This window comes from Peromyscus californicus, unplaced genomic scaffold (genome assembly GCF_007827085.1).
Source record: "Peromyscus californicus insignis strain IS unplaced genomic scaffold, ASM782708v3 Scaffold_6__1_contigs__length_162567912, whole genome shotgun sequence".
In the NCBI taxonomy this organism is placed as follows: Eukaryota; Metazoa; Chordata; class Mammalia; order Rodentia; family Cricetidae; genus Peromyscus; species Peromyscus californicus.
Window position 1 is genome coordinate 66,490,958 of NW_026294584.1, and position 26,836 is coordinate 66,517,793.

General features: G+C 43.7%; 2 protein-coding genes across 2 annotated transcripts in view; one reads left to right on the forward strand and one right to left on the reverse strand.

Moving 5' to 3' along the window:
- Window positions 1-9,386: 9,386 nt before the first annotated feature.
- Window positions 9,387-21,124, forward strand: Malsu1 (mitochondrial assembly of ribosomal large subunit 1). The gene is made up of 4 exons (XM_052720268.1): window positions 9,387-9,665; window positions 10,963-11,141; window positions 18,379-18,460; window positions 19,922-21,124. The coding sequence occupies exons 1-4, from the start codon at window positions 9,428-9,430 to the stop codon at window positions 20,116-20,118; spliced, it is 696 nt and encodes a 231-aa protein (XP_052576228.1). The 5' UTR covers window positions 9,387-9,427; the 3' UTR covers window positions 20,119-21,124.
- The window catches only part of Igf2bp3 (insulin like growth factor 2 mRNA binding protein 3), a 143,684-nt gene continuing 137,498 nt past the window's right edge, over window positions 20,651-26,836 (reverse strand). Inside the window, exons 12-15 of the mRNA XM_052720269.1 lie at window positions 26,281-26,355; window positions 23,636-23,767; window positions 23,099-23,212; window positions 20,651-22,772 (exon numbers count right to left, since the gene is read on the reverse strand). Of these exons, the coding sequence (XP_052576229.1) occupies window positions 22,674-22,772; window positions 23,099-23,212; window positions 23,636-23,767; window positions 26,281-26,355 (420 nt within the window). The 3' untranslated portion in view covers window positions 20,651-22,673. The remainder of the gene's footprint in view (window positions 22,773-23,098; window positions 23,213-23,635; window positions 23,768-26,280; window positions 26,356-26,836) is intronic.

Below are 26,836 nucleotides of genomic sequence, written 5' to 3' on the forward strand. Positions count from 1 at the left end.
AGTTCTAAAGCCAAGGTCACCTTGACTTTTTCAGGTCCAGTGAGTCACTGGCGCCTGCACCAGCAGCCCAGCAAACTCCCAGCTGGGATGAAAAGGCTTCCTGTGGGGCTCAGCCTGATTGTAGGCATGGGGGCAGTGCTCAAGGGGAGTGAGCGCCTGTGTAAGGAGGGAGGCTTTGTTTGTGAGGTAGCACACAAGGGTATACTCATGGGCTATCACTCAACTTGGTTATGAAATGGAGGAACCTCATAAAATGAGCTTAAAAAGAGAAAAAGCAAAGCAGAATTCTCTGTGGACTGTGAACAGGTATGGTCAGAAGAGGGGTGATGGAGTGCGGCTCAGTAAAAATGCTTGCACTCAGTAAAAGTGCTTGCTTGTGTGAGCAGGCAGATCTCTGTGAGTTCAAGGCCAGCCTGTTCTACAGAGCAAGTTCCAGGACAGCCAGAGCTACCCTGTCACAAAAAAAAAAAAAAAAAAACCTGGATCCTCTGCAAGAGCAGCAAGTGCTCTTAACCACTGAGCATCTCTCCACCCACTGAATCATTCTTTAATGCTACTGCATTTTGGCTCTGGGAATAAAATGTTTTCTAGGTCAGTTCTGTATGGAAGTAAATCCTATCTCTAAAGTCCCCACTGCTCAGGTGTGCAGTTCCCTCCCCATAGTATGCTGCTGGCTGGCCCAGTGTGTCCCACATCCAGCAAAGCACAATGTGAGCAAAACCCCTGGAAGTGACTGCCGTGGGGTCCTGCAGCCCCCTCGCCTTTCTTGTGACTCAGTTCCCAGGCCCGTTCATGTTCCTCCCTGTGGTGGCCTCTCCAGCTCTGGCAGCCCCTTAGACTCCCTCTGAAACAGGGTGTGGAGGTGTGTGCTGCAGCCGGGCTTCTTGACAGCCTGGGAGCTTCCCGGGCGAGAACTGAACTTGATCCACCTTCCCTCCTTTGTATCTACCAGTGCCTGGTACATGAATGAATGCTTGCTGCTTGAAACTGGGTGGCAGTGGTGTGTGTGTGTGTGTGTGTGTGTGTGTGTGTGTGTGTGTGTGTGTCCTTAAGGATGTGGGAACCACATACTCAGAGTGATGGAGAATATGTAAACTGCCCTGCCTCTATTAGTGTGAGAAGGGTACAGTCATTATCCAAAAATGGGGTCCTTGAGACAGACAAGTCTGTAGGCAGTCCCTGCAGGCTATGGAAGAAAACAATAGCTTGGCTGCCGGCCAGGACCCAGCAATCCAGAGACAATGTAGGTGCGCAGAAGCCTGAACTCAGAGCAAACAATGGCCCTGGAAGCTCTGGAAACCTGCTGCCCAAGGCAAGTGTGGAGAACAGAGCTTGCACTTTGGTTTAATTAAAGAGATTATGAAGAAATGGTAGAAGAGGTGCCTCCCCGAGTGAGAACTTCTGTGTGAGATGTTCTGGGGTGCCCTCAGACCTCCATGCCCACTCCCTGGCCTCAAGGTGTACTGGACATGCCTTGAGCTCACTGGACATGCCTCAGGCTCCAATATAAAACATCTGAGTAGGTGGACATCCAGACTCCACATCCCTTAGGGTTCAGAGACAATGCTGTACCCCTACATTTACAATGTGGTGAGTCCTGTTACTCATCTCTCTTATGGAGCTGGGTCTGGAACTCAAGACCTTGGACATTCGAGGTGAGTGCTCTGCCACTGAGCTATGTCCCCAGCTCATCTCTCTCTTAATTTTTTTTTTAAAGTTAAGTATTTTCTTATTTGAAGTGTATGGATGCTTTGCTTGCATGTATCTGTGCAGCACAAGTGTGCAGTGCCAGAAGAGTCCAAAGGGGGCATCTGATCCTCTAGGACTGGAGTTATAGATGGTTGTGAGCAGCCCTCTGGACACCGGAAAGCTGCACCACTGAACCACCCATTCAACCCCATTATCTTCTCTTGAGAAAGAATTTGTCCCTTGTGACTGCGAATCTTGTCAACTTGACCATATTTAGAGTCACCACAGGACCACACCTCTGGGTGTGGCTATGAGGTCTTTCTAGGAAGGTTTAACTAGATAGGAAGGGCACGCTCAGTGTCCAAGACTGAGTAAGAGGGAGACAGTACACCGAGTGTTGGGACTTGTTTCTGTTTTGTGACTATGGACATAGAGTGAGCATCAAGCCTTCGCCCTAGGATGGACTGTGTCCCCTCCAAATGTAAGCACAAATAAACCCTTCTTCCTTAGGTTGCTTGTTTTTGGGTATTTGGTAACTGTTCTGGTGCTCCACCTCAGCCCCTGGCACCCTGGCATCCATATACTCAAAGAGTATGGGATGTTCTGGTGGAAGATCCACCTCAACTCCCCTCCCCCATCTCTTTCCCCAAACACGGCTCCTCCCCCAGAGATGCTCAAGGCCACTCCCACAGGGTATTTAAGCTGCATCCCAGAAAACAGACACGTGGTTTTCTGGTCTCTGCTCCCGGTCTCCTCTCTGCAGGGCTGGGGAAATCACCCAGGAACCCTTTACCCATTAAACCAGGGCTTTTTCTAATTCAGTCTGATTTGGTTTGATTTGGATTGCTGCATCGCCAGAGAGGTCTATTGGGGTGCAAAAACCTTTCAGTAACAGCAAAAAGAAAGGTAACTACCATACTCCCTCTCTCAAATAGGACTTGTAGAAGGTAAGTAGCAAAATATTTTTAATGGAAATAGATTTCACAAATTCATATTCATTATTTTTTCAGTTTTTTGTTTTATTACAAGACGATTTTATTTTATATGTGTGGGTGTTTTGCCTGCCTGTACATCAGGGCACCACCTGTGTTTCTGGTGCCTTCAGAGGCCAGAAGAGGGCACTGGATCCCTGAAACTGGGTCTTCTGGAAGAGCAACCGGTGTGCTCTTAACAGGTGAACCATCTCTCCAGCCCCAAGTTCATGTGAAGTATAATGTATTGTAATTCTAGGAGAAGTCATTTGAATCCTCCTATAATGAATCTTCCCTTTGGCAAGATCTGTAATGAACAGAAACAGCACATAAAGAGAAAAAAATGCAGGAAAAGTGTTCAGCAATGGGAAGAGTCACCAACGGCGCAGACATCCAGTAGGAGAGTGACTGCTTTGTGATGTCATAAAAAGTCACAGTACTGGGCCCAACATTTATGACTAGAGTGACTTTTTGATTTTTGTTTTTTTTAAATGGAATTTTCCAGGTGTGGTGGCTCACACCTTTAATCCCGGCACTCAAGAGGCAAATGGGCAGGTCACTGTGAGTTCAGCTTGGTATGTGTAGCAGGCTCCAGGCTAGGCAGAGCTACATAGTAAGACTGTGTCTCTCTCACACACACACAAATTGAAGTTCTTTAAATATCTATCAATACCTAGACAACAAAAAGCTGATTTGAATTAAGTAACACTTCAAAATAAAGTTTTACTCAATTCCAATTTGTTCCATCTGGTTAGGACACATTTTTGTGTTTTCATTGTTTTGTTTAGAAACAAGATCTTGTTCTGTAGCCCAGCCTAGCCTTGAACTCACAATCCTCCTTTCTCAGCCTCCCTAGTCTGGAGATCACTAGCATGAGTCTCCATGTGGTGGTTTGAATGTAACTGGCCCCATAAGCTCATAGGGAGTGGCACTATTAGGAGGTGTGACTTCGTTGGAGTAGGTGTGGCCAAGTTGGAGGAAGTGTGTGACTGTGGGGGCAGGTTTTGAGGTGTCATATATGCAGACTATGGACACATGATAGAAGAGGTGACTTCCTCTGTGGGAATCTTCTGTGAGAGGTTCTGAGGTGACCTCAAGACCTGTATTTCCAGGAAGCTAACATTCACCTTGTCACAGGCTTCCATACCTACTCCAGGCTAGATTCCCTGCCCTCACAGTTGGGGCTAGCAGCAGAGAATGTCTTGAAAATGCAATTTCCCACCTTCCCACCAAACTCCAGAAAACAGAGTTGGGGACCATTTTGCCTTGCTGCTAATAGATCATACAGGAAACTGGGAGCACCAGAAGTGTAATTAAGGTCCATATTCAGAAAGGCCTCATAGTCATGGATCCTGGTGGATTAATAATCCCCAACTCCTTCAAGGAAGCTGCTTTGGGCTTCAACCTCCTTCCATCTAAGCATTTCAAAGGTAGGGCTATTAGACTATCTGATCCCACTGTAGAAAAGAAACTGATGTCTGAAAACAAAGTTTAAAGCCGATCATAGCTGATCTGATTCTCAAAGGACAGGGACATTTTCTGAGGCCCTCTCTCAGTGACCAGCATTTTCTGAGTCTTTATGCCAGGTAGGAAGTGTGACCTTCACAAGCAGCCTTTTGACAATTTATATATATTTGCCTTTTGAGAAAGGGTTTTTCTGTGTAGCCCTGGCTGTCCTGGAACTCACTCCATAGACCAGGCTGGCCTCGAACTCAGAGAGATCCACCTTCCTCTGCCTCCTGAGTGCTGAGATTAAAGGTGTGTGCAATCACCACTTGGCCAACAATTCATATTTAAGGGCATGGTGCTGACAACCCTCATCTCTGAAGCTGATAATGAGAAAGTCACATTGACCATCATTTTGTGGTCTATGGAGCGTCTTGCCTGCCCGGAGATGATTAGTAGTCAATTCATTGCACGGCTTTCAACTTCAGGACTCTTCAGCTCGGGAGCTCTGTAAATAAATGCACCTTATCTGCCATCTTAGTAGCTGCAGGAGACACAGGCTCAAAGATTTCCAAATTGGTGTTCTAAAGAGTGTGGGGAAGGCAGGAACTCACATGTCATACGAGTGAATATTACAAGGCAGTAAAAGTTCTTTTGTGGGGAAACTTCTGTTATAGCTGAGGAGAGGGACTGTACATCAATGGCTAGGTGTGTTTTAGAAGATGAAGAAAAATTCCATAAAAGGGACCTGTAGCCTCTTGAGATGTGTCTTGAGTCTTTAACACAATGTTATCATCTGTTCCATGTAGTTGGAAGTTTTCCTGTGTCCCACTCCTGTCCCCCAAGTAAGCACACAGAGGTTTATATTAATTATAAGTGCTCGGCCATTAGCTCAGGCTTATTACTGATTAGCTCTTACATTTAAATTAACCCATAATTCTTATCTATGTTTAGCCCGTGTGGCTTGGTACCTTTTCTCAGTTCTGCCTTGTCATCTTACTTCCTCTGTGTCTGACTGGCGACTCCTGACTCAGCCCTTCCTCTTCCCAGCCTTCTTCTCATTTGCTTGCCCAGCCTATACTTCCTGTCTGGCTACTGGCCAATCAGCATTTTATTTATTAACTAATCAGAGCAACACATTCACAGCATACAGAAAGACATCCCATAGCACTTCCCCTTTTCTGTCTAATCAAAAAGGAAGATTTTAACTTTAACATAGTAAAATTACATATAACAAAACAGTTATCAAGCAAGAATTACAGTTATAATAGCTAGTCTATTTGTATTTGGCAAAATTAAAGAAAATATTCTATCTTATATTTGTGAGTTTAAAGTTTCATATCTAATTTATATTTTATCATAACCAAGGAAAATTATAATTGTAACTATCTAGTCTTTAACTACATCAAAGACCTCAGAAGGATATAATATTACCTAAGTAAACAAGAAGAGCATTGTAAGCAACTTCCAAAAATCTAGAATGACAGAGACAGCTGGCTGCCTGGATAATCACCCAAAGTTCATCTGCAATGTTGGGGCATCCATCTTCAGCCCACAGGCCTAGAGTCTCTCAGTCACTTTTCTCTTTGTCCTGTAGAATATCTGGCAGTCTTCTCTGCAAAGCAGGCACCTGAAGGACCATTTCACCTTGCAAAGTTCAGTGGTCACCTTCCTATGGGTCCTGCATGTCCAGTTGATACAACATTTTGTCAAGCAGTCCAGGCAAGAGCAGTTTCTTGCCCAAATGGCTATTTTTGCCAAGAAGAAGATAAACTCCATATGGAGTTTCTTCAATGCCCATAATCTTCCTTAAAGTAATTGGTGCTGCCAGGGGCAGACATGTCACATTGTCCAGAAAAGTCTAACTTTTTAAAATATTTTAAATACCATATTCTTTAGGTCTTTGAAGTATTTGAAGATAATCTATCTAATTGAAATATATCTATGTATACCTAGAAAACTTAACTAACATGACTATAATTGTGATTATCATAGATGACTATTAATCTGTATTTATACATTACAATTTCTTTTTTTAATATTTATTTATTTATTTGATGTATACGAGGGACCTATCTTCAGGGACACCAGAAGAGAGAACCAGATCTCATTATAGATGGTTGTGAGCCACCATGTGGGTACTTGGAATTGAACTCAGGACCTCTGGAAGAGCAGCCAGTGCTCTTAATTGCTGAGCCATTTCTCCAACCCCTACATTACAATTTCAAATGAGCTATACAAACATAATACCTTAAACAAGAGTAGAAATATACATACAGTATAACAAAACTAACTTTAAATTTATAATAAATTTAAATCTATAGCAATGTAAAACATTTTATACAGCCGCACGGTGGTGGCGCACGCCTTTAATCCCAGCACTAGGGAGGCAGAGGCAGGCAGATCTCTGTGAGTTCAAGGCCAGCCTGGTCTACAAATGAGTTCCAGGACAGGCTCCAAAGCTACACAGAGAAACCCTGTCTCAAAAAAAAAAAAAAAAAAAAAAAAAAAGAACCCCCAAAAAACAAAAACCATTTTGCAGAAGTTGTTGCTCTTTAAAAGTAGGTTTGATAATCTACCCTTTCATCCTATCATATCTGTATCAGTTCCAGATGTTGCCAAGGGCAGAGGTAGCATAGTTCACATTCTTAGGTTACAGCTTGACTCCTCCTTGCCTCCCTTGGGGCCTTCCAACCACACTTCCAAACGTTAGTATTGCTTGCCTCAGTTTCCCCTTCGCTACACCAGTATCACTGGTCTCCCAGGCGTAACCCTCCACACCTTCCTTCTCCTTCTTCTTTTTCTCTTTTCTTTTGTCTTCTGGGGATCTGATCTCACTATGTACCCCCTGATGGCCTGGACCTTACTATATAGCTGACAATGGCTAGAAATATGCAGGGATCCTCCTGCCTCAGCCACCTGAATGCTGGAGTTACACACACACACACACACACACACACACACAGACACACAGACACACACACACACACACACACACACACACACACACACACACACGTCTTAGCTTACATTTCTAAGGAACGAGGTCCCTGAGTCTGCTCTTTAGCCCAGCTGGTGGTCAGAATGTGGTGTTTCTTACGAAACGTACAACGTACAACGGTTTGTTGTAGGACCCAAATCTTTTCCACACGACACAGTGCTGTGACCGACTCACAACATCCATGCTTTCAGGAACAAAGATGAACTGAAATCTGCCATTGCTAATTTGCTTCAGGACAGCTCCCTAGCTACAGATGACCCTCTTCCCCTGGCCTCTCTTTAGCCTTGGGCAACACAAGCAAAAGTGCTAAGCCAAGGCTCCTCTTCGCACTGACTGGCATGCTCTGTCCTTGTCCTCCTTTGGGTGTGCTGTCACTGGTTAACTTTGACCATGTGAGTGTCTGGTGACCTTTTTCTAATAAATTTTTTTTACCAAGGCCTCTGTTTGAAGTATTTCTTCCCCATGAAGCCAATTCATAGCAAAATACTCTGTAGCCAAGCTCTCCATGATAATTCTGATCAGTGAGAATGTGACTGAGTAGAATAGAGTAATACTGTTTGTACAAAAGAGCACATGGTATGAATTCCCTGACCTCTACATGTTTATAGTCTGGGAGGAATGAAGCAGGAACACACATAGCTAAAATACGAGGGCAATGTGACATCAGAAGTTCAAGTTGCCATCGAGACTATGTAAAGTCCCTCTATGAAAATATGGGGCTAAAGGGAGGTCTACATTTCTACCCCAGAAGATTACAATGCCTGATAATGTTTTAGCTTAGTTTAAGTTTAAATTTGAACAGTGAAATTGCTTAATCATGCCATTGTTCAGAGCATGTCACCATGGCTGATAATGTCTAACTTAACTGATTTCCTTGTGGTCACATAAAGTTCTATGGCATACACAGATAATCCTGGACAACAAGCACAGGTGTAAATACACTTTTGGGATGCTCAGGTGGGAACAGAACAGATGCAAACATGGCAAGAAATACCAAATCTATGCCCACGGGGAGACGGACCTGCAGAGGAAGGGCTGAGAGCTGAAGACAGAGAAGACAGCATCATCTGTAATCATTTACTTCTCTTAGTTCCAAATGTAACTTAGAACAATTGTAAATATTCGGAGTGCTGCACACAGGGACTTACACTGCATTCTGCATTGATTTGTTTATTTTGTGACAGGGTTTCACCATGTAACCTTGGTTGGCCTTGAACTTACTAAGTAGACCAAGTTGGCCTTGAACTCACAGAGGTCCACCTACCTCTATTTCCCAAATATGGGACTAAAGGCATGCACTCCTGGCAAGTTTTTGAATTTGATAAAACATTTCCCAGCATTAATGCTTAGTGTTCCTTAAAAAAAAAAAAAAAAAAAAAAGAATTGTGTGCGCTGGGAATTAAATCCAGGTCCTCTGGAAGAGCAGTCTGTGCTCTTGACCATTCAGCCATCTCTCCAGCTCTTGAATCTAGAATTTCTTTTTTTTTTTTTTTTTTTTTTTTTTTTTTGGTTTTTTTGGTTTTTCGAGACAGGGTTTCTCTGTGTAGCTTTGCGCCTTTCCTGGAACTCACTTGGTAGCCCAGGCTGGCCTTGAACTCACAGAGATCCGCCTGGCTCTGCCTCCCAAGTGCTGGGATTAAAGGCGTGCGCCACCACCGCCCGGCTAGAATTTCTTTTTTGACAAGGGGAGATGACTGAAAAATACTCAATTCCTGCCTGACAGGGTTCATTTCTGCGTATTTGGGGGAGAAGAAAAAAAGAGAGGAGAAAGCTAGAGAAGCTTTGAGGTGGGGGGAGGAGGGAAGAGGGGAGTGAGGGAGAGGAGAGAGATTAGAGATGTAGGAATGCTTTTGTTATTTGTTTGTTTATTTATTTTATGAGTGTTCTATCTGTATGTATGCCTATATAACAGAAAAGGGCATTAGATAGAAGAGAACATCAGATCTCATTATAGATGGTTGTGAACCACCCTGTGGGTGCTGGGAATTGAACTCAGATCCTCTGTGAGCAGACAGTAATTTTAACTGCTGAGCCATCTCTCTAGTCCCATACAGATTACTTGGACTCACCTTTTTTTTTTTTTTTGAGACAGGGTTTTTCTCTATGTAACCCTAGCTGTCCTGGAACTCGCGCTTTAGACCAGCTTGGCCTCGAACTCAAAGGCGCAGGACATCGTCGCTCCCTTTCACTCCTTAATATAAACTGTGCCTCAGCCAATCCGTCCTAACTTCCGCTTTCGGCCCCGGCCCCGCCCACACCATGACGTAAATCCCGGCGCCGCTCTGAGGGCCCTCCCCCCAGAGAAGTCGCGGCTGCAGCCATGGGTCCCGGCTGGTCGCCTGCGCGGCGTCTGGGCCCGCTGCTCTGGCGCAGGGTGGTCTCGCAGCGAGCGGGCCCGGCGGTGTCTTCGGCTCCCCGGCTTCCTCGGCTGGCAGAGCGATGGCTTTCGGCGGGGCCCGCGACCGGCCTGACCCCGAGGCTGGCGCGCGGCCTGCACCGTGGGCCTCAGCCGGAGGAGCGGAGCGATGGCGAGGCTCGCCCGCAGCCGGCAGCCGCAGGTACGCGGGCAGGACAGCTAGTGGCCCCGTCTGACCCAGGGGGCCCTGAGCTGCTCTGTGCGCTTCGGGGCTGAGTCGCAGAACTTACGCAGTGCTCGGAGGGACTGAGGTGGCTGGCGCCAACTTTCCTCCCGGGCGAAAAGCCCGGGAGGCCAGGAGACAGACGTGCGGTCTTCAAAACCCCGGCCCACATGGCTAGTCACACCCGACCCTTGGCATCGCAGCTCCAGGGTTCTCACCCCTCCTTAGGATCTACCCAGGGTCGTAGGAAATGGATTTTTGAGAGTGTTGGGGAGTGAAGATTCTGAGCAGCCTGGAGCTCCGGCCAGTGTAAGTTCTAAGAGGAGTTGGGGTCCACGTAAGATCCTTGAGTTATTGCCAGCGGTTTTAGAAGCATGAGAGAAGGTCAGTATCAACAACATACTGAGAGATAATAGAATATGAGAGGGTGAGCCTTTGATGGACTTCCAGGTCCTTTGGAGTCGGATTTGAACTTAGAAATATTACAAATTTATCCACTCAGTATTCGTTTTTAGAACAAAGTGTCTAAATCTCTAACAAAAAGAAAAAGAAGAAAAACATAATGTTTGAAAATGAGACCCACTTATACTGTTAACTCTTACTGATTGGTCTCAGCAGCACTTGTTTCTTCATACCGTTGAGAGCTGTGGACCAGATACTGCTTGAGAACCCACCTGTCTCCCAATTACAGTTCAGTAAGCTTTGTAGCTGTGATTCGATGTAACATGCCCATGCCCCAGGATATCATCATCTCCCCAAGTCGTGCTGCTGTGTAGCATCTCTGCATTTGCTGTATACTGTTCATTTCAGTCCTAAGGGATAGAAGGCATTTGCTACCGCTTCCATTTGCTAATAGGTGTATTCAGTGTCTGTGTGATATCCGCATTCTGCCTAGAAAAGCTGAGCTGTGCTGTACAAAACTGCTGCCCAACTTCAGTTTTGAGCCGATTTTTGGTTGGTTTTGTTTTGAGTGTAGATGGTATTGGGTATTGGACCCAGGGCCTTCTGCATGCTAGGCAAGTATTCCTCCACTGATCCACATTCTCAGGCTTTTTTTGTTGTTTGTTTTAATTTTTTAGACATTGTCTGAGTTGCTCAGGCCAGCTTTGAACTTGGAATCCTCCTGCCTGGTGTTCACCTAATCATTTTGGATATAAATACACTCTTGGAGGAGCAATGCTCCCCTCCAGGAGACTTCTGTGTCAGTCTGCTTCTCTGGATATCTGCAGGTCTGCTTTTTCCTTGGCCATCTGACTCAAGTACTTCTGCATTTCAGATCACATTGGCGCCAAGTTTGACATCGACATGCTGGTTTCACTTCTGAGGCAAGAAAATGCAAGAGACATTTGTGTGATCAAGGTTCCTCCAGAAATGAGATACACAGACTACTTTGTCATCGGTAGTGGGACTTCCAGCCGACACTTACACGCTATGGCCTACTACATTGTGAAGATGGTAGGAAGCTGGCTTTTGTTTTGAACCTTTAACTAGAGAATGACGTTAGTACGTTGGGTGGGAGTAACACTTGGGGTGTATTACTCCGTAACCATGAAAGGTTATGGAGAAAGCCCAGATTTCAGAATTTCTAAGAGTCATTTTATGGTTTTCCATAGTGAAAGGCTTGGGAACAAGTATTTAGCTCTGTTGAGACCAGGTATTTCTAATTCTTGTCTTTTGTGATGGGAAAAATTAATACCCTGAAACAAGCCACAAGACAGTACATATCAGAGTGTTCTAGAACAGCACCAGTATGATAGCCTCTATCCACAAGTGGCCATTGACAGCTTTTTAACATTTATTTAAAAGATGTAAATATTTGTATTTTATGTGTATGCCTAGTGTCAGAGGAAAGTGTGTGATCCCCTAGAACTGGAGTTAAAGGAAGCTGTGAGTTGCCATGTAGTTGCCTGGAATTGAGCCCAAGTGCTATCAACCTCTGAGCCAACTCTCCGGCCCTTAAAATCATTTTAAATTAGCCAGGTGTGGTGACCCCATTTTTATCTTTAATTTCAGCACTTGGGAGGCAGAGACAGGCAGATCTCTGAGTTCAAGGCCAGCCTGGTCTACAAAGTGAGTTCCAGGACAGTTAGGACTGCACAGAGAAACCCTGCCTCCAAAAACAAACAAATACTTTAAATTATATGGATGTGTATGCCTCTGTGTGAGTATATGCACAGGTCACCAAATGTGGCTGCCAAACAGGTCCTCTGCTAGAGCAGCAAGTGCTCTTAACTGCTGAGCCCTTTCTCCATTTCCAGAAATGGCTATTCAAATGTGGATCAGACTTGGAAATACAGGTCTTCAGTTATACTAGCCACATTTCAGACAGTTTCCACATGTGGCTGTGATTTCTGCCTCAATGGACAGCCATATAAATTTTCATAATTTTCAAAAAGTTCTAGGCAATGCTTCTTGTTCTGGTTTGCTTTCTGTTGCTATGGAACAACCATGATCAAAAGCAACTTAGGAAAGGTGTTTTGTTTAACAGAGGGACTCTGCTCTCTAGCTGGCTTAATCCACCTTGTTCAGCTACCATAGCCCAGGTCCATCTGCCAAGGTGTTCTCCAAACCCTCTGCAGTATTGGGAAGGTAAAAGTGAAATAAAGGTGTCCTTGCCCGGTGAATTCCCAGGTGTAAAAGGAAGAGAATGCGTTTTCCAATTGAATGTGATTCAGAACAGGAAAAAGTACATATACAGCAGCTTCTGGAAGATGTGGCTCCATTCTTCAGGGGAATAGACCACTCTTGTTAAAAATGGGTCAAGGAAAAGGCAGTTAAGAACAACTGAGGATGCTTAGAAAAGGCTTATAAAATAAAAATGTGTTGGAAAGCAGACCTGGTGCAATATGATAGAGGAGGATTTATTTTATTTTATTTTATTTGAGACAGGGTGTCACTGTGTAGCCCTGGCTGTCCTGGAACTCACTCTGTAGACCAGGCTGGCCTTGAACTCACAGAGATCCATCTGCCTCTGCCTCCTAAATGCTGGGACTAAAGGCATGCACCACCACCACCACCCAACTGAGAACTGAAATTCTTGCCCATTAGACAGTAACTCCCTATTCTCTCTTCTTGTGTAACTACATTCTACTTTCTCTCTCTCTCTCTCTTTTTTTTTTTCTTCGAGACAGGGTTTCTCTGTGTAGCTTTGGAGCCTGTCCTGGAACTCACTCTGTAGACCAGGCTGGCCTCGAACTCACAGAGATCTGCCTGCCTCTGCCTCCCAAGGTGTGCGCCACAACCGCCGGGCCTTTGTCTCTTAAGAATTTGACTTTTATGCCCAAGAGTGGTATGGCTGGGTCTTGAGGTAGATCGGGATTCCCAATTTTCTGAGAAACCACCATACTGATTTCCACAGTGGTTGTACAAGTTTGCATTCCCACCAACAGTGAAGGAGTGTTCCCTTTGCTCCACATCCTCTCCAACATAGACTGTCATTAGTGTTTTTGATCTTAGCCATTCTGACAGGTGTAAGGTGGTATCTCAGAGTCATTTTGATTTGCATTTCTCTGATGATTAAGGATGTTGAGCATTTCTTTAAATGTCTTTCAGCCATTTATGATTCTTCTTTTGAGAATTCTCTGTTTAGCTCTTTAGCCCATTTTTTTAAATTGGATTGTTCAGCATTTTGATGTCTAGTTTCTTGAGTTCTTTATATACTTTGAAGATCAGTCTCTGTCAGATGTGGGGTTGGTGAAGGTCTTTTCCCATTCTGTAGGCTGTCTTTTTGTCTTATTGACTGTGTCTTTTGCCCTACACAAGCTTCTCAGTTTCAAGAGGTCCCATTTATTAATTGTGCTCAGTGTCTATGCTGCTGGTGTTATATTTAGGAAGTGATCTCCTGTGCCATTGGGCATCTACCCAAGAAATGCTCAATCATACCACAAAGATACATGCTCAACTATGTTCATAGCAGCACTATTTATAATAGCCAGAACCTGGAAGCAAACTAGATGCCCGTCAACTGAAGAATAGATTAAGAAAATGTGGTACATATACACAATGGAGTACTACTCAGCAGAGAAAAACAATGACAGCATGAAATTTGTAGGCAAATGGATGGAACTAGAAAATATCATCCTGAGTGAGGTAACCCAAACCCAGAAGGACAAACATGGTATGTACTAAGTCATAAGTGGATACTAGATATAAAGCAAAGAACAATCAGACTGCAACCCACAAAACCAGGGAGGCTACATAGCAGGGGGGACCCTAGAATGACTGTGGTTTATAATAAGTTTTGGTTTTACTCAATTACTGGGCAAGCCTCAGTGAAACATTTCACTATTAGGATAAGAATTTATACTGTATCAAGCTGATAACAGAAAAATAAATAAATAAAAATGAAAAAAATTGACTCTTAGTATCTTACAAGTAGAATCACATAGCATTTGGCCTTTTATGACTAGTTTATTTCACTCAAGTTGTATTGTCAAGGTAAGTACCAGGTTTTGTTTTGTTTTTCCTTGTTCAGTGATGGGATTGATCCCATGACCTTTGAGTCCTAGTGATCTGCCTTGAAGCTACACCTCAGCCCACTTCTTTCTTTCAAAGGTTGAGTTACATCCTACTTTGTGTGTGTATGTACACTTACCTTCTTGGTTATTCATTCACCCAGTGATGGACACTTAGGTTGTGCCCAGCTTTTGGCCATTGTGAATGCTACTTTAAATATGGGCGTAGAACTATCTAGTCATGTTCTTGGTTTTAATTATTTTGGGTGTACACCTAGAGGTGTAATATTTGGATCATATTCTGTTTTTAACTTTTTTTAAATTAAAATTTATTATCAATAACTTGTGAATAATAAACATCACGATAATGGGATTATGTCGCTAGCAATCCACAGAGTCTGCTTAATGATCAAAGGAATCTATTTGGGGGTTAACTCACAAGACAGAATAAAAGAATTTGTCATAGGATCCTGGAAGAGTGAGGCACGGTCCAATGCTGTACTCTGGTGAGCTCTGCCCCCGTCTCCCCATGAGATAGCAGAAAAGACAGCTGTGTAAGTGGGTCGTTGTCCCGTCCTGTGTCTCCCCCCCCCCCCAGCTGCCACGCTCCAGGGGCATGTACCTCAAGGTCATAGGCAGGTGTAACAGTTACCTGCTACCGTGAGGGGCGGTGCTTCAGGGCCTGACTCAAACAGCTACCTTCATAGTGAAATCAACCAAAGTCTTTTTTTTTTTTTTTTTTTTTTTTTGGTTTTTCGAGACAGGATTTCTCTGTGTAGCTTTGCGCCTTTCCTGGTACTCGCTTTGGAGACCAGGCTGGCCTCGAACTCACAGAGATCCGCCTGCCTCTGCCTCCCGAGTGCTGGGATTAAAGGCGTGCGCCACCACCGCCCGGCCAACCAAAGTCTTTTATTTCCATGTACCCTAATCTGTTGAACTTGGGGCTAGTTCCTGTGCAGTTGATGTTCCTTTCAGAAATTCTTGCCTACCTCAGTGTCTTGCCTACCCCTATGTTTTTCTTTTAAAAGTTCCAGTGTTCCCTGTTTGAAAGCTTTGGATCCACGAGTTCAGTTGATATTTGTATAAGGTGGAAGATATCAGTCTAATCTAATTCTTCTGTAGGTAGATGTCCAGTATCACCAGCACCATTTGTTGAATCAGCTTTTTCCCCATCTGTTTGTATCTCTTTTGAAATTAAGTAGACATAGCACAGTTTTATTTCTGGGTCCTCTCTATCCCATTGGTCTGCAAATCTATTTACTGTGATTTTCTTAGACTTTTAAATCTTTATGTGTCAGAGTTCACTTGCATGTATGTATGTGCAGCGCTTGTGTGCCTGGTGCCCTTGGAGGTCAGAAGATGGTGTTTGACCCCCTGGAACTGGAGTTACCAATGGTTATGAGCTACCGTGTGGGTGCTGGGAACTGAACTCAGGGCCTTCAAAAGCAGTACATGCTCTTAACTACAGGGCCAACTCTCTAGCCCCTACTTGTCTGTTTTTCTACCTGTGACAGGCTGTCTTTATCACAATAACTCTGGTATAGTTTGAGGTCAGCATTGTTCTTACTTCTTAGGATTGCTTTGGCTGTTTGTGGCCTTTTGGTCCACATAAATCCTTTTTTTTCTTAAACCTGTGAAATATGACACTGGAATTTTGGTAGGTGTTGCATTAAATTAGTAAATTAACTCCGGCAGTAAAGCCGTTTTCGCACTTCTGCCAATCCAGGAGCAGGAGATGTCTTTCCTTCTGAGTGTCTTCTGTGATTTTTCAGTGTCCTGAAGTTTCTGTTGTAGAGCTCTTCCTCTTCTGTGGAGTGATACATTCCTAATTATTTAATGTTTTTTGTTTTTATTTTGTTTTGTTTTTGAGACAGGCTATCCTGGATCTCACTCTGTAGACTAGACTAGGCTGGTCTCAAAGTCAGTGATCTGCCTCTGCCTCTGCCTCCTGAGTGCTGGGATTAAAGGCGCCTGGCTTAGGTTTTTTTTTTTTTAAGATTTATTTATTTATTATGTATACAATGTTCTGTCTGCATGCATCCCTGCATGCCAGAAGAGGGAGCCAGATCTCATTACAGATGGTTGTGAGCCACCATGTGGGTGCTGGGAATTGAACTCAGGACCTCTGGAGGAACAGCCAGTGTTCTTAACCTCTGAGCCATCTCTCCAGCCCCCGGCTTAGTTTTTATGTTTTTGTTTTTTAAATTTATTTAACTTTATTTTATGTGCATTGGTGTGAGAGTGTCAGATTCTCTAGAACTGGAGTTACAGACAGTTGTGAGCTGCCATGTGGGTGCTGGGAATTGAACCCGGGTCCTCTGGAAGAGCAGCCAGTGCTCTTAACCTCTGAGCCATTTCTCCAGTCTGGCTTAGTTATTTTTAATGGGATGTTTTCCCTAGTTGTTTTCTCTGAGAGTACACTGTTGGTATATATGAAGGTGATTAAAGGTGTATGTGTGTGTGTGTGTGTATGTGTATGTATACAATTGCTTTCTCTGAGAGTACACTGTTGGTATATATGAAGGTGATTAAAGGGTGTGTGTGTGTACAATTGCTTTCTCTGAGAGTACACTGTTGGTATATATGAAAGTGATTAAAGTGTGTGTGTGTGTGTGTGTGTGTGTGTGTGTGTATGTATATACAATTGCTTTCTCTGAGAGTACACTGTTGGTATATGTGAAGGTGATTAAAGATACGTGTGTGTGTATATATAGTTGCTTTCTGAGTAAATTGTTGGTATATATGAAGGTGATTAAAGATATATATGTGTGTATGTATATATAGTTGCTTTCTCTGAGAGTACATTGTTGGTATATATGAAGGTAATTAAAGGTGTGTGTGTGTAGTTGCTTTCTCTGAGAGTACACTGTTGGTGTACTGTTGGTATATATGAAGGTAATTAAATATGTGTGTATGTGTGTATACAATTGCTTTCTCTGAGAGTACACTGTTGGTATATATGAAGGTGATTAAAGATGTGTGTATACAGTTGCTTTCTCAGTACATTGTTGGTATATAGGAAGGTAATTAAAGATATGTGTGTACGGATTGACTGTATTCTGCAGCTTGAAGTTTCATTAGGCTCAAGAGTTTTCTAGTAGACTCTAAGGTCTTCTATGTAGTCACGTTTGCCTCTTTTTAGGGGGTTGGTTTGCTTTTTTTTTTTTGGAAACAAAGTTTCAACTGTGAGGCCTCCTGAGTGCTGGGATTAAAGACGAGTGCTATCACACCCAACTTTCCTGCAAAGTTAGTTTGTCTTTTTTTTCTTTTTGGTTTTTCAAGATAGGGTTTCTCTGTGTATGGCTGTACTGGGACTTATTCTGGAGCCCAGACTGGCTTCAGACTCAGAGATCTGCCTGACTCTGCCTCCAAGTGCTGGGATTAAGGCATGGGACATCACGTCTGGCCTGGTCCTATTTTATTTCTTAGGTCTTTTTCTTACCTAATCGCTACAGCTGAGACTTAGAGTACTATATCAAATAAGAGGGATGAATGGGCATCCTTGTCTTGATCGATTTTAGAGGAAATACTGTGTGTCTCCATTTAACAAAATGTTGGCCAGTTTGTTATATGTAGTAGCCTTGGTTATTTTGAGGTATGTTCTGTCTATTCCTAAAGTCTCCAGAACTTTTATTATGAAGGCATGCTGAACCTTTCCAGGATCAGTTCAGTTTATTTATATGGTATATTGTATTTATTGATTTTTTTTTTTGTATGTTGAACTAATCTTGCTTTTCTTGGATGGAGTCCATTTGGTCATAATAGAAGTGTTCTTATGCATAGCCTTGTCTGTTAATGATGGCCAGTCTTATGGTTTTTTTTATTGATTGACCATCTCCTTCATTTCAAATATTTCCTTCCTTCCCCTCTGCCCACCCCCCCATGTAGTTTTGGTGCCTGTCCTAAAACTTGCTCTGTAGACCAGGCTGACCTTGAACTCACAGAGATCTGCCTGCCTCTGCTTCCCAGTGCTGGGATTAAAGGTTTACGCCACCACACCCAGCATTCAAATATTTGATTGTTTTCCAGTGTTCCAATTTCCTCCACATTTTAGACCTTTGTCTTCAACTTAGTAAATGTTACTCTCTAAATTATGAATCATGGGGCAATCATAATTGCCTATGATGGCTGTGAGAAATGAATTAGCTAGTCCCCAAATTCAGTCCAAGAAAACTCACTAGGTCTTAAGTAGACACAGAGACTCTCTCCTAAATGTATGGCCTGCTTTTTCCCCCTAGTATAAACACCTGAAATGTAGAAGTGATCCGTATGTCAAGATTGAGGGGAAGGACACGGATGACTGGCTATGTGTGGATTTTGGTAAGTTACTGTTGCGCAGTTTACAAATAAATACCCATTATTTAAGCTACAAAAAGATAGAAATAAAATTGCTTTGTGCATATTAATGTAAGATTTTTGAAATGTGTTTCAAGTAATAATGTTTGATTTAATTATAGCTCAGGTGGTGGTATTCACATGTGAAAGCTTTGCCTAACCAAAGTACTCTGGGTATACACTCTTAGTAGAAAACATAACTATATGCCTATAGTATAAGGAGCCACAGAGATGAGCGACAGGTATATTAATATACCAGTTTCAAAACACCTCCCAGCCAGTTCTGTACTCAGGGAAAACAATAGCTGTATGCTTACTTGGGGGCCAGGAGGCAGGTGTCTGAGATTTTAGCCTACTTGCAAGCTGCCGTAGTTAGCTAAGGTCACTATTGCTGTGCTGAAACACCATGACCAAACGTAACTTGGGGAGAAAAGGATTTGTCTCACACTTCCATATAACAGTTGATCGTTGAAAAGCCATTCGGGCAAGAAGGAACCTAGAGGCAGGAACTGATGAAGAGGCCATGGAGGGGAGCTGCTTTACTGGCTTACTCATGGCTTGCTGAGTCTGCTTTCTTACAGAACCCAGGACCACCACTCCAGAGATGGCATCACAGCATAAATCACTAATTAAAGGCCCTATCGGCTTGCCTGCTTACAGCCCAATCTTGAGGCGTTTTCTCAATTGAGGTTCCCTCTTCCCAGGTGACCATAGCTTGTGTCAAGTTGACGTGAAACTAGCCAGCTCACAACCTAACAAGTTGTCTTTCCAATTTCACGAAAACAAGGCCATTGTGAAAAGGCAGTGTGTTTCTTGCAGCATGGTGGTAACCAGCATCATAAACTGTGCGGCCAGAGAACATGTATACCAAGTCTTTTTATGGAAGAAGCAAGCCCACTTGCTGTGCTGTGTGTGAGACAGCAAGGCTGTAAACCAGGGCTTCTCGGCTTTGTCACATTCGTGTTTTGGTCAATGTTTTTGCTGTGAGCTTGGGGAACATCTTGAATACTGCAGAACAGGATGCTTATTAGCAGTAGCCACTGCCCTCTCTCCAGTTAGGACAGTCACAACTGTCTATAGACACTGAAGCATCGCTATGAGCAGAGCTGTCCTTTGTCCCGAAGGCAAGCCCTATCTTATAGAACTATTGTCTTTGAAACCCTCTTTGCTCACAGGATGTGCAGAAAAGTAAAACCTGAGAGACAGTTGTTGAGGGTATGACCAGAGGAACCTAGCAGACCAACTTACATTCCGTTGGATAAGGTTAACAACGGTCATTGACCTCATTCCCATGCTTAGTGGCGGATATGCTAACAAAAGCACAGCATCACATTGCAGGAAGGGGGTGGATTATTTGCCCAGAAGTCCAAGGTGAGGGACAGATGCATTGATTAAAATATAAGCAAATGAATTTTCTTGGTTGTAATTTTTACCTGTTCCTCATAGGCAGTATGGTGGTCCATTTGATGCTTCCAGAAACCAGAGAAACCTATGAATTAGAGAAACTATGGACTCTACGTTCTTTTGATGACCAGTTAGCTCAAATAGCAGCTGAGACGTTACCTGAAGACTTCATTCTTGGACTAGAAGATGACACCTTATCCCTGACTCCAGTGGAGTTCAATGTGAATGAAACAGAGTGATGCCTTTCGTCCCTTAGATGTGACTGAGCCATCTGCAAGTGCAGGTCTTAGCCCTGTCTGCAGGGTTACTGCAAGTTTTGTCTACCTCTTGGACATTCATGCTGATGACGGCCATGCAGAGACTAGGAAAATGAGCTCACAGACCAAGAGCCAGTATCCAGTCCCAGTTCTTCAGCACACTGCCTTTACTTTGGAGATCCTACTAGGATTACTAGCACGATGGCCAAGATTAACTCAAGTTCTCTGTGCGGATTATTACATTTGTTTAAATGTAAATCTTATTGACCATGGAATACTCCCAAGTGGTAGAAGAAAGTAGAATATTTAGATGATTAAGAAAAGCCATGCAAATCTGTAGCTATTAGTTCATATTAAATAGGATAATCAAGGTTCACTTTAATGTACCAGGGGCTGCTGAAGAAAACAAAAACCAAAAAAACTAACAACTTACTGGTAGATTGCTGCCTAGTGTAAGATACAAATCGTAGGAACGAATTCAAGAACACTCAGCTGAGAACATACTACAAAAAGCTGTGGCTTATGATGAAGACTTTATTCTGCATCAAGGTACCTGGAAAACGAAGCTGCATTTGGGGCACATTATAGATGAGAAATGATCCGTATATGGTGAATACAAACTCAGGTACAGAATTACTTAGTGCCAGGTACTCCAGACTACTAATGCTTAAGTGAAAGTAAAACATGATTTGCCACGTTAAAAGGCTAGACGTGAAACATGGCAGAATTGAAACCAGCAGATATAAATGTAGCACCTGTCAGTTTAAAAAAACAACAACAAATACTGGAGAAACCAGATATTGAGGAAGAGTTCTGGCCTTGAACACATCTCTCCTGGAATCAAAGCAGGAGAAAAGGTCACTTTTTTTTTTTTTTTTAAAGCAGTTTAAATCCATCGTTTGAAAAAAATATGAATGCTAGATGAATTCAATTGTAAAAGGGGCACTTTTTGGTTAAAACTACAAAATAAACTGGTTTTATGAAAGTGTTTAGGAAAATATTTCAAATCACTTTTATAATGTCTAAATGATGCTGATATTCAGAAAAACTTAAAAGCATGTAGAAGTTAATCTTGAAACATAAATGAAGCAAAATGATTTTTGAAGGGTTACAAGATGCCCTCAAGGCCAGTGGGCTATGACTGTAACCACCTTATGAACAAAGTAACAATTTCAGAGAGCAGCATGGCCTTGAGGACCCCCCACAAGTGTCCACACAGGGTTCACTTCAACCGTCAGATGGCTCCCCAGTCCTTTTCCCAAAACCATTTGCTGCACTCCCTCCTGGACGTCCCATCAGGGGAGCAGGGCAGGTGGAAACCTGTTACAGTCCGTGGAGTAGTTTCAGTGGACTGACTGCCACTGCTTCAAAAACATCTTCCACGGAGCTTCGTCAGGCTCGTGACAGTGCCGGCACCCGGAGACAGAGCCTTGTGTTGCCTTCACAGTCACACCTGACCCCCTGGCCCCCCCAAAGCATCGCCTCATCTCAAGTGTGTTCGTAAGCTGATTTTGTGTAGATTCTGCATTCCGTCATTGACGTGCTTTGTCAATAGTGTATGACGGAGCACAAAGCATTCGTGCATTCACGCACATAGCCAAACAAATCCCAAGTCTTCTGAAGCTCTTTAAACTAGCCGTTCCAAAACCTGCCACCACTCTGCTGTTAGTCCCAGCAACCATCCCAACTAGAAACAAAGGAATACATGATTTTGCTGCTCTCCGAGAATAGGCACTGCTCTGTATCTTTGAACATTTATTGGACTTTCCAACTACTGTCAAAAGGCTCAAAAAATGCAAAATTAATTTTCCAACTTTACTGTCACCAGCCAGACGTAAAATTCCTTTCTCAATTATTTGCCTATCAGCTGATAACTGTTAAATTTTATTTTTTTTTTAAAAAATGGTTGGAGTTTCTTTATAAAGTATATAAAATTTTCAAAAAAGGAATAATTTTGCTTTTAACTGTATTACTGAATACCTGAGGTAGTTGAGTAAAAATGCACACTTAATACCCCGCCAACAGCGGTCAGCACTTCCCTTCGGTTATCCTCGTTAGTGTTAGAGAAACAGGAAACGACAGTTCTACTCTAATGGCTTAACATCATGTTCCTGTGGTAATTCTACTTTGATCCAATTTCAACAATTGGACTTAGGAACGGTCTATTTTTTCTGATTTATTTGATGAATTTAGTGAATGTACCATTTATGCCAATTTCTGGCATTATGGAGGATGTTAAAAATTAGCACGTTTGTGAGACTTTGATATCACAAGGGAAGTGCGGAGTTCTCTTTCCCTACCCCCACTTTTTTTTTTCTTTTTCTTTTTTTTTTTTTTAAAGCTGGGTGTCATACATTTCAGAGAGCATAAAGTATACATTCTCACAGAGACAGGAGTTCGTGTTGCCTGGTCCTCAGAAACAACCGGCTAGGGAAATACTCGCGCATGTGATTCTGGATGGGTCAGACCCGTCTGTTGGTTAAGCAAATCTGTCTTTGGTTTGGCATCTGCCTCTGTGGTGGCTGTCTCCTGAGCCCTTACTTCCGCCTTGACTGAGGGGGTCCACTCTGCAGGGCCTTCTGCTGCTGGTGCTGCTTCACCTGATTCAGAATTTCCTGAATTTTCCTCTGGGCAACCTACAAAAGACAGACTTCATAGAGTCTACGAGTCCAAAATTAACTCTTTCAAGGCATCAAGTTGAACTACTCACCAGTGTGCTGGCTGAAGGAAAACTAGATGTGCCAAGCATAGTCAGGCACAGTGGTGCCTGAGGACAGAAGCTGAGGTATGGGGATCTCTGAAGCCTAGGAGTTCAAGGCCGCCTGGGGAACAGCAGGAACAGCATACTCTGACATCCTACCCAACACTTTGAACCCTAAGCATCCAGGAGGTTCACACACACACACGGAATGGAAGACCCTATGACAGAGCTTAAGAACTTGTCATTTGAGAAGCCACTTGCCTGGCAAGCATAGAAGTGGCCAGTTATCTTGACAACGACTTGGTTGTTCTCGTCGGGTGTCTGGTCACGGGGGACAACAACTTCAGCACTTGATAAATTCTGGAGTTCATTCACCTGAAATAGATAAAACCCTATCACTAATCATTAGAGGCCTATTTCCAAGCAATTACTATGTACCAGACACAGTTCACTTCACCCATTAACAGTTCTCTGAGCTACAGTCCCATTTTAACATGACTAGAGCCAAGGTCCGACCAAAGAAATCCAGTGCATGCTCTGTGCTACTCCAAAGTTATAAATCTGGAAGTGACTTAGTTGAGGAGACTAAACTACTTAGGGTTTATAGAATAAAAAGCTGAGGTTCTATGCATCAGATAATGCTAGACTCCCCTTGCAAGTCCCTGGTCTGATAGGCAGACGTCTCACTAGCAGGTTACAGTCACAAGGGAACTTCTCCAAACCCTGGCCAAGATGGCCTCACTTTTGTCAACTAGCCAGAGCTCTTCCCGCGTGGTGCGGCTCCTGCGGGGTACTTGCCGTTTTGCCTCCTTTCCCAATAACTCTGCCAGCAGCAAAGGACGGCACTCTAATGTGAGCTTCAAGTTTCACCTCTTCTTTAGGACTAACGAAGTTTTCTTCTTTAATTTTCCCATAAATTCTTCCCTGAGCCTGCAGACGACAATACAGCCCATCAGTGTCATTCATACTTGAAACAAAAGGTCGGTTAACTTTGAAGACGGCCTAAATCAGCCTGGGATATACATCCACTGCAGTGTGCATCAGCATCTGGAATGAAGACCAACGACAGTAGCTGTGCTTCATAGGCTAATGAGTCACCAGGGAGCAAAGTACAGTCACATTGTAATGACGTCATTGTGAGACCCACTCTGCACACCAGCTACAAGGAATAAGCTGCATTCTGCTGAAAATAAAGACAGTAGGACTATTAAAAATGACTTTATGGGAAATGGCCATTCTCACTCCTAAACCCTGTCCTCTGGCAATAAGAAACATTACATTTCTCTTGAGCTAAAGAAACTAGGAAATAACTACATAGCCAGGGACACCAGGTTCACAGAGAGCCAAGCCCATGTCTAAATGGGACAGACACCAGCCAAAACAGCACTTACTCAGCTGCTTTCCCCTGTAGGAGGCTAAAATGCTGGCCACGACAGATGATGGGGTAGTCTCAGCACTTGGGAGGCTGAGGAGCATTGTTGCAAACAGGCCAGCTTTGGTTACAGAGTGAGATCCTGCCCCACCCCACCCCATTACCCCCCAAATAGATACTTCTGGTACTCCACTAACAGGCTCTGAACTGTACAGCTAGATGCTATATTACATGTATGTGTAACTGTTAATGTGTTTTTTGTACACTTCAAAGGAGAAAGGTCTATGTTGGGAGGTTAGGCTAATCCGACAAGCTGCTAAGCCAAACAATAAAAGCCCAAATAGCCATATAGTCATGGGTGCAGAGATGCTCAGCTCATTTGAGGGGATCAGAGATAAGACAAAATTCACTTCCATGCTCCTCCCTCCCATTCGTTTTATTTTTGGGGCTGGGGAAGATAGCTCAGCAGTTAAGAGAAATGGATGTTCTTCCAGAGGATCCAGGTTCAATTCCCAGCACCTACATGATAGCTCACAACCTCTGTAACTACAGTTCTAGGGATCTGATGCCATTTCCTGGTCTATGAGCATGTACTTGATACACAGACATAATTACAGGTAAAACACTCATGCATAAAATAAAAATGAATAAAATCTATAAAATTTTTTTAAATCTATTTGTATATGTATGAGTGGTTTGCCTACATGCATGTCTGTACCATATGTGCATGCATGTGTGGTGGGTATCAGGCCTATGGTTTCTCACAGGCTAGAAACTATCACACTCAGCTCAGTTCTTAACATTTCCAATTTACGGCACGAACTGATGGACTACAAGGCTGCTGGGAGGGCTGAACTTCACCTTGATGCGTAAGCAGTAGCCATTCATCATATCAAAGCATTTGTGTGTTCTATTCTCTCTGCTAAGGATGTGAAAGCAGCTTTGGATTTTCATTGACTCAATTCTTTGATGGCTAAAACAAAACAGAGAAGAGGGTCTGGGATACAGGTCAAGGCAGGGCACTTGCACAGCCAGGCTCTGGGTTAGTCCTTCCCAGCTAGGCCGGTGAGGGGAGCTGCAGGCAGGGTAACGGTGTGTGCAGACAGCAGGGACTAAAGCTGAGAGAATCTGTTAGTGGACACAGGACCACGACACAGGTGTTGGGCTGCTCAGGGGCTCAGCAGGGAAAGTGCTTGCCACTGAACCCAGCAACCTGAGCTCAGTTCCCGGCACCCACGTGGTGGGAGAAGGCTGACTCACACAAGTTAGCCTCTGACCTCCATATACAAGCCATGATGTATGTGCTTCCCATAAATAAATACAGGTAACGTAAGGAACGTAGGTATCGAATTAATGAGTAGAAATTAGCCGTTGCCTAAGACAAGGCGCCCCACACTGACCATTCACTAGAACGAAGGCACCTGTGGCTGTAGTGGCTTCGCTGATGGCTCAGAGTTGGCCATCACCGGGCCCAGCCCGTGGGATTGTGCTACTGTTTCAGGCACTAGTCTAAGCACTGTGTATGTTGCTTATACCGTACAGCTGGGAGAGAGGTGCTTCTGTCCGATCTATGGAAGAGGAACTGGGGAGGCCGGTAACTTGTCTAAGGTCACACAAGTGGGAAATGACCAAACTAGGATTTGAAATGAGGCTCTAGCTGTCGAGTTGTCTCCTCCTCAGAATACATGCAAGTTTTGCCAGCTCCAAAGGACCCCAGATACTAATAAACGGGCAGTAGGTCAAGCCAGGCCACATGCCATCATAACTCCAGCCTTCCTAACTAAAATCCTAGGACAGTGAAGGCTAAGAGAAAAGGGCCCACTGTAAGGGCTGTGGGGCCACTAAAGACAGAAGGGGACATTGAGGACAGGTTTACAAGGCTCGTTAAAGTCCCACCATTGTCAACAGTGACAGTAATCCAACAGACAGAACTAAAGGCTCCGGGTTTATGTTTGTGATAGAATTCTGGCATGGCGCCACTCTGATCTTTAGGATTCCCACTGATGCAGGGGCTGGAGAAGGCAGCAGCATCTTGCTCCCTCTGGGTACCTGTGCCCTCCACAGCACATACCTTGAACTGAGCTTCTGGTGGTCCAGTGATAATCACCATCCTCACTTTAGCATCCGGTGCTTCGGCTGGAGCGATCTGTAACAGACCCATCACCAGCCAGTTATGATACTTTCTGGTGTCATTGACAAACCTTAGGCCAACCAGCTTGACATCTGCACATGACTGACTGAGCTGTGGAATTAAATGCCTTCTGGAAAGGAATTATGGAGAGGCTGTGATTAATATGGGCCAGTTAGATACAGCACACTATTTACTGAATACTTAAATGGTGCCTGACTCTAATGTAAGACTGCATGTACCATCACTGAGCCAACCCATACCTCATCTAGCTGAAGAATGATGACTTTTCAGTGGGAGCACTGAAGGCTGAGGGCATTAAGGGACCTGGCCCATAACTGTATAGTCAGCAGCCTTGAGAGGGCTGGATGTGCCCACTGCCTGGCTCCCAGCGGCAATTCCACTGGTACATGAAGTGTGGTAACATTAAGAGCTCTGGACTGCTAAGTTGTGAGGCCACTACATCCATGGCATCTCCTTAGCTTTCAGAGGAAAGGGT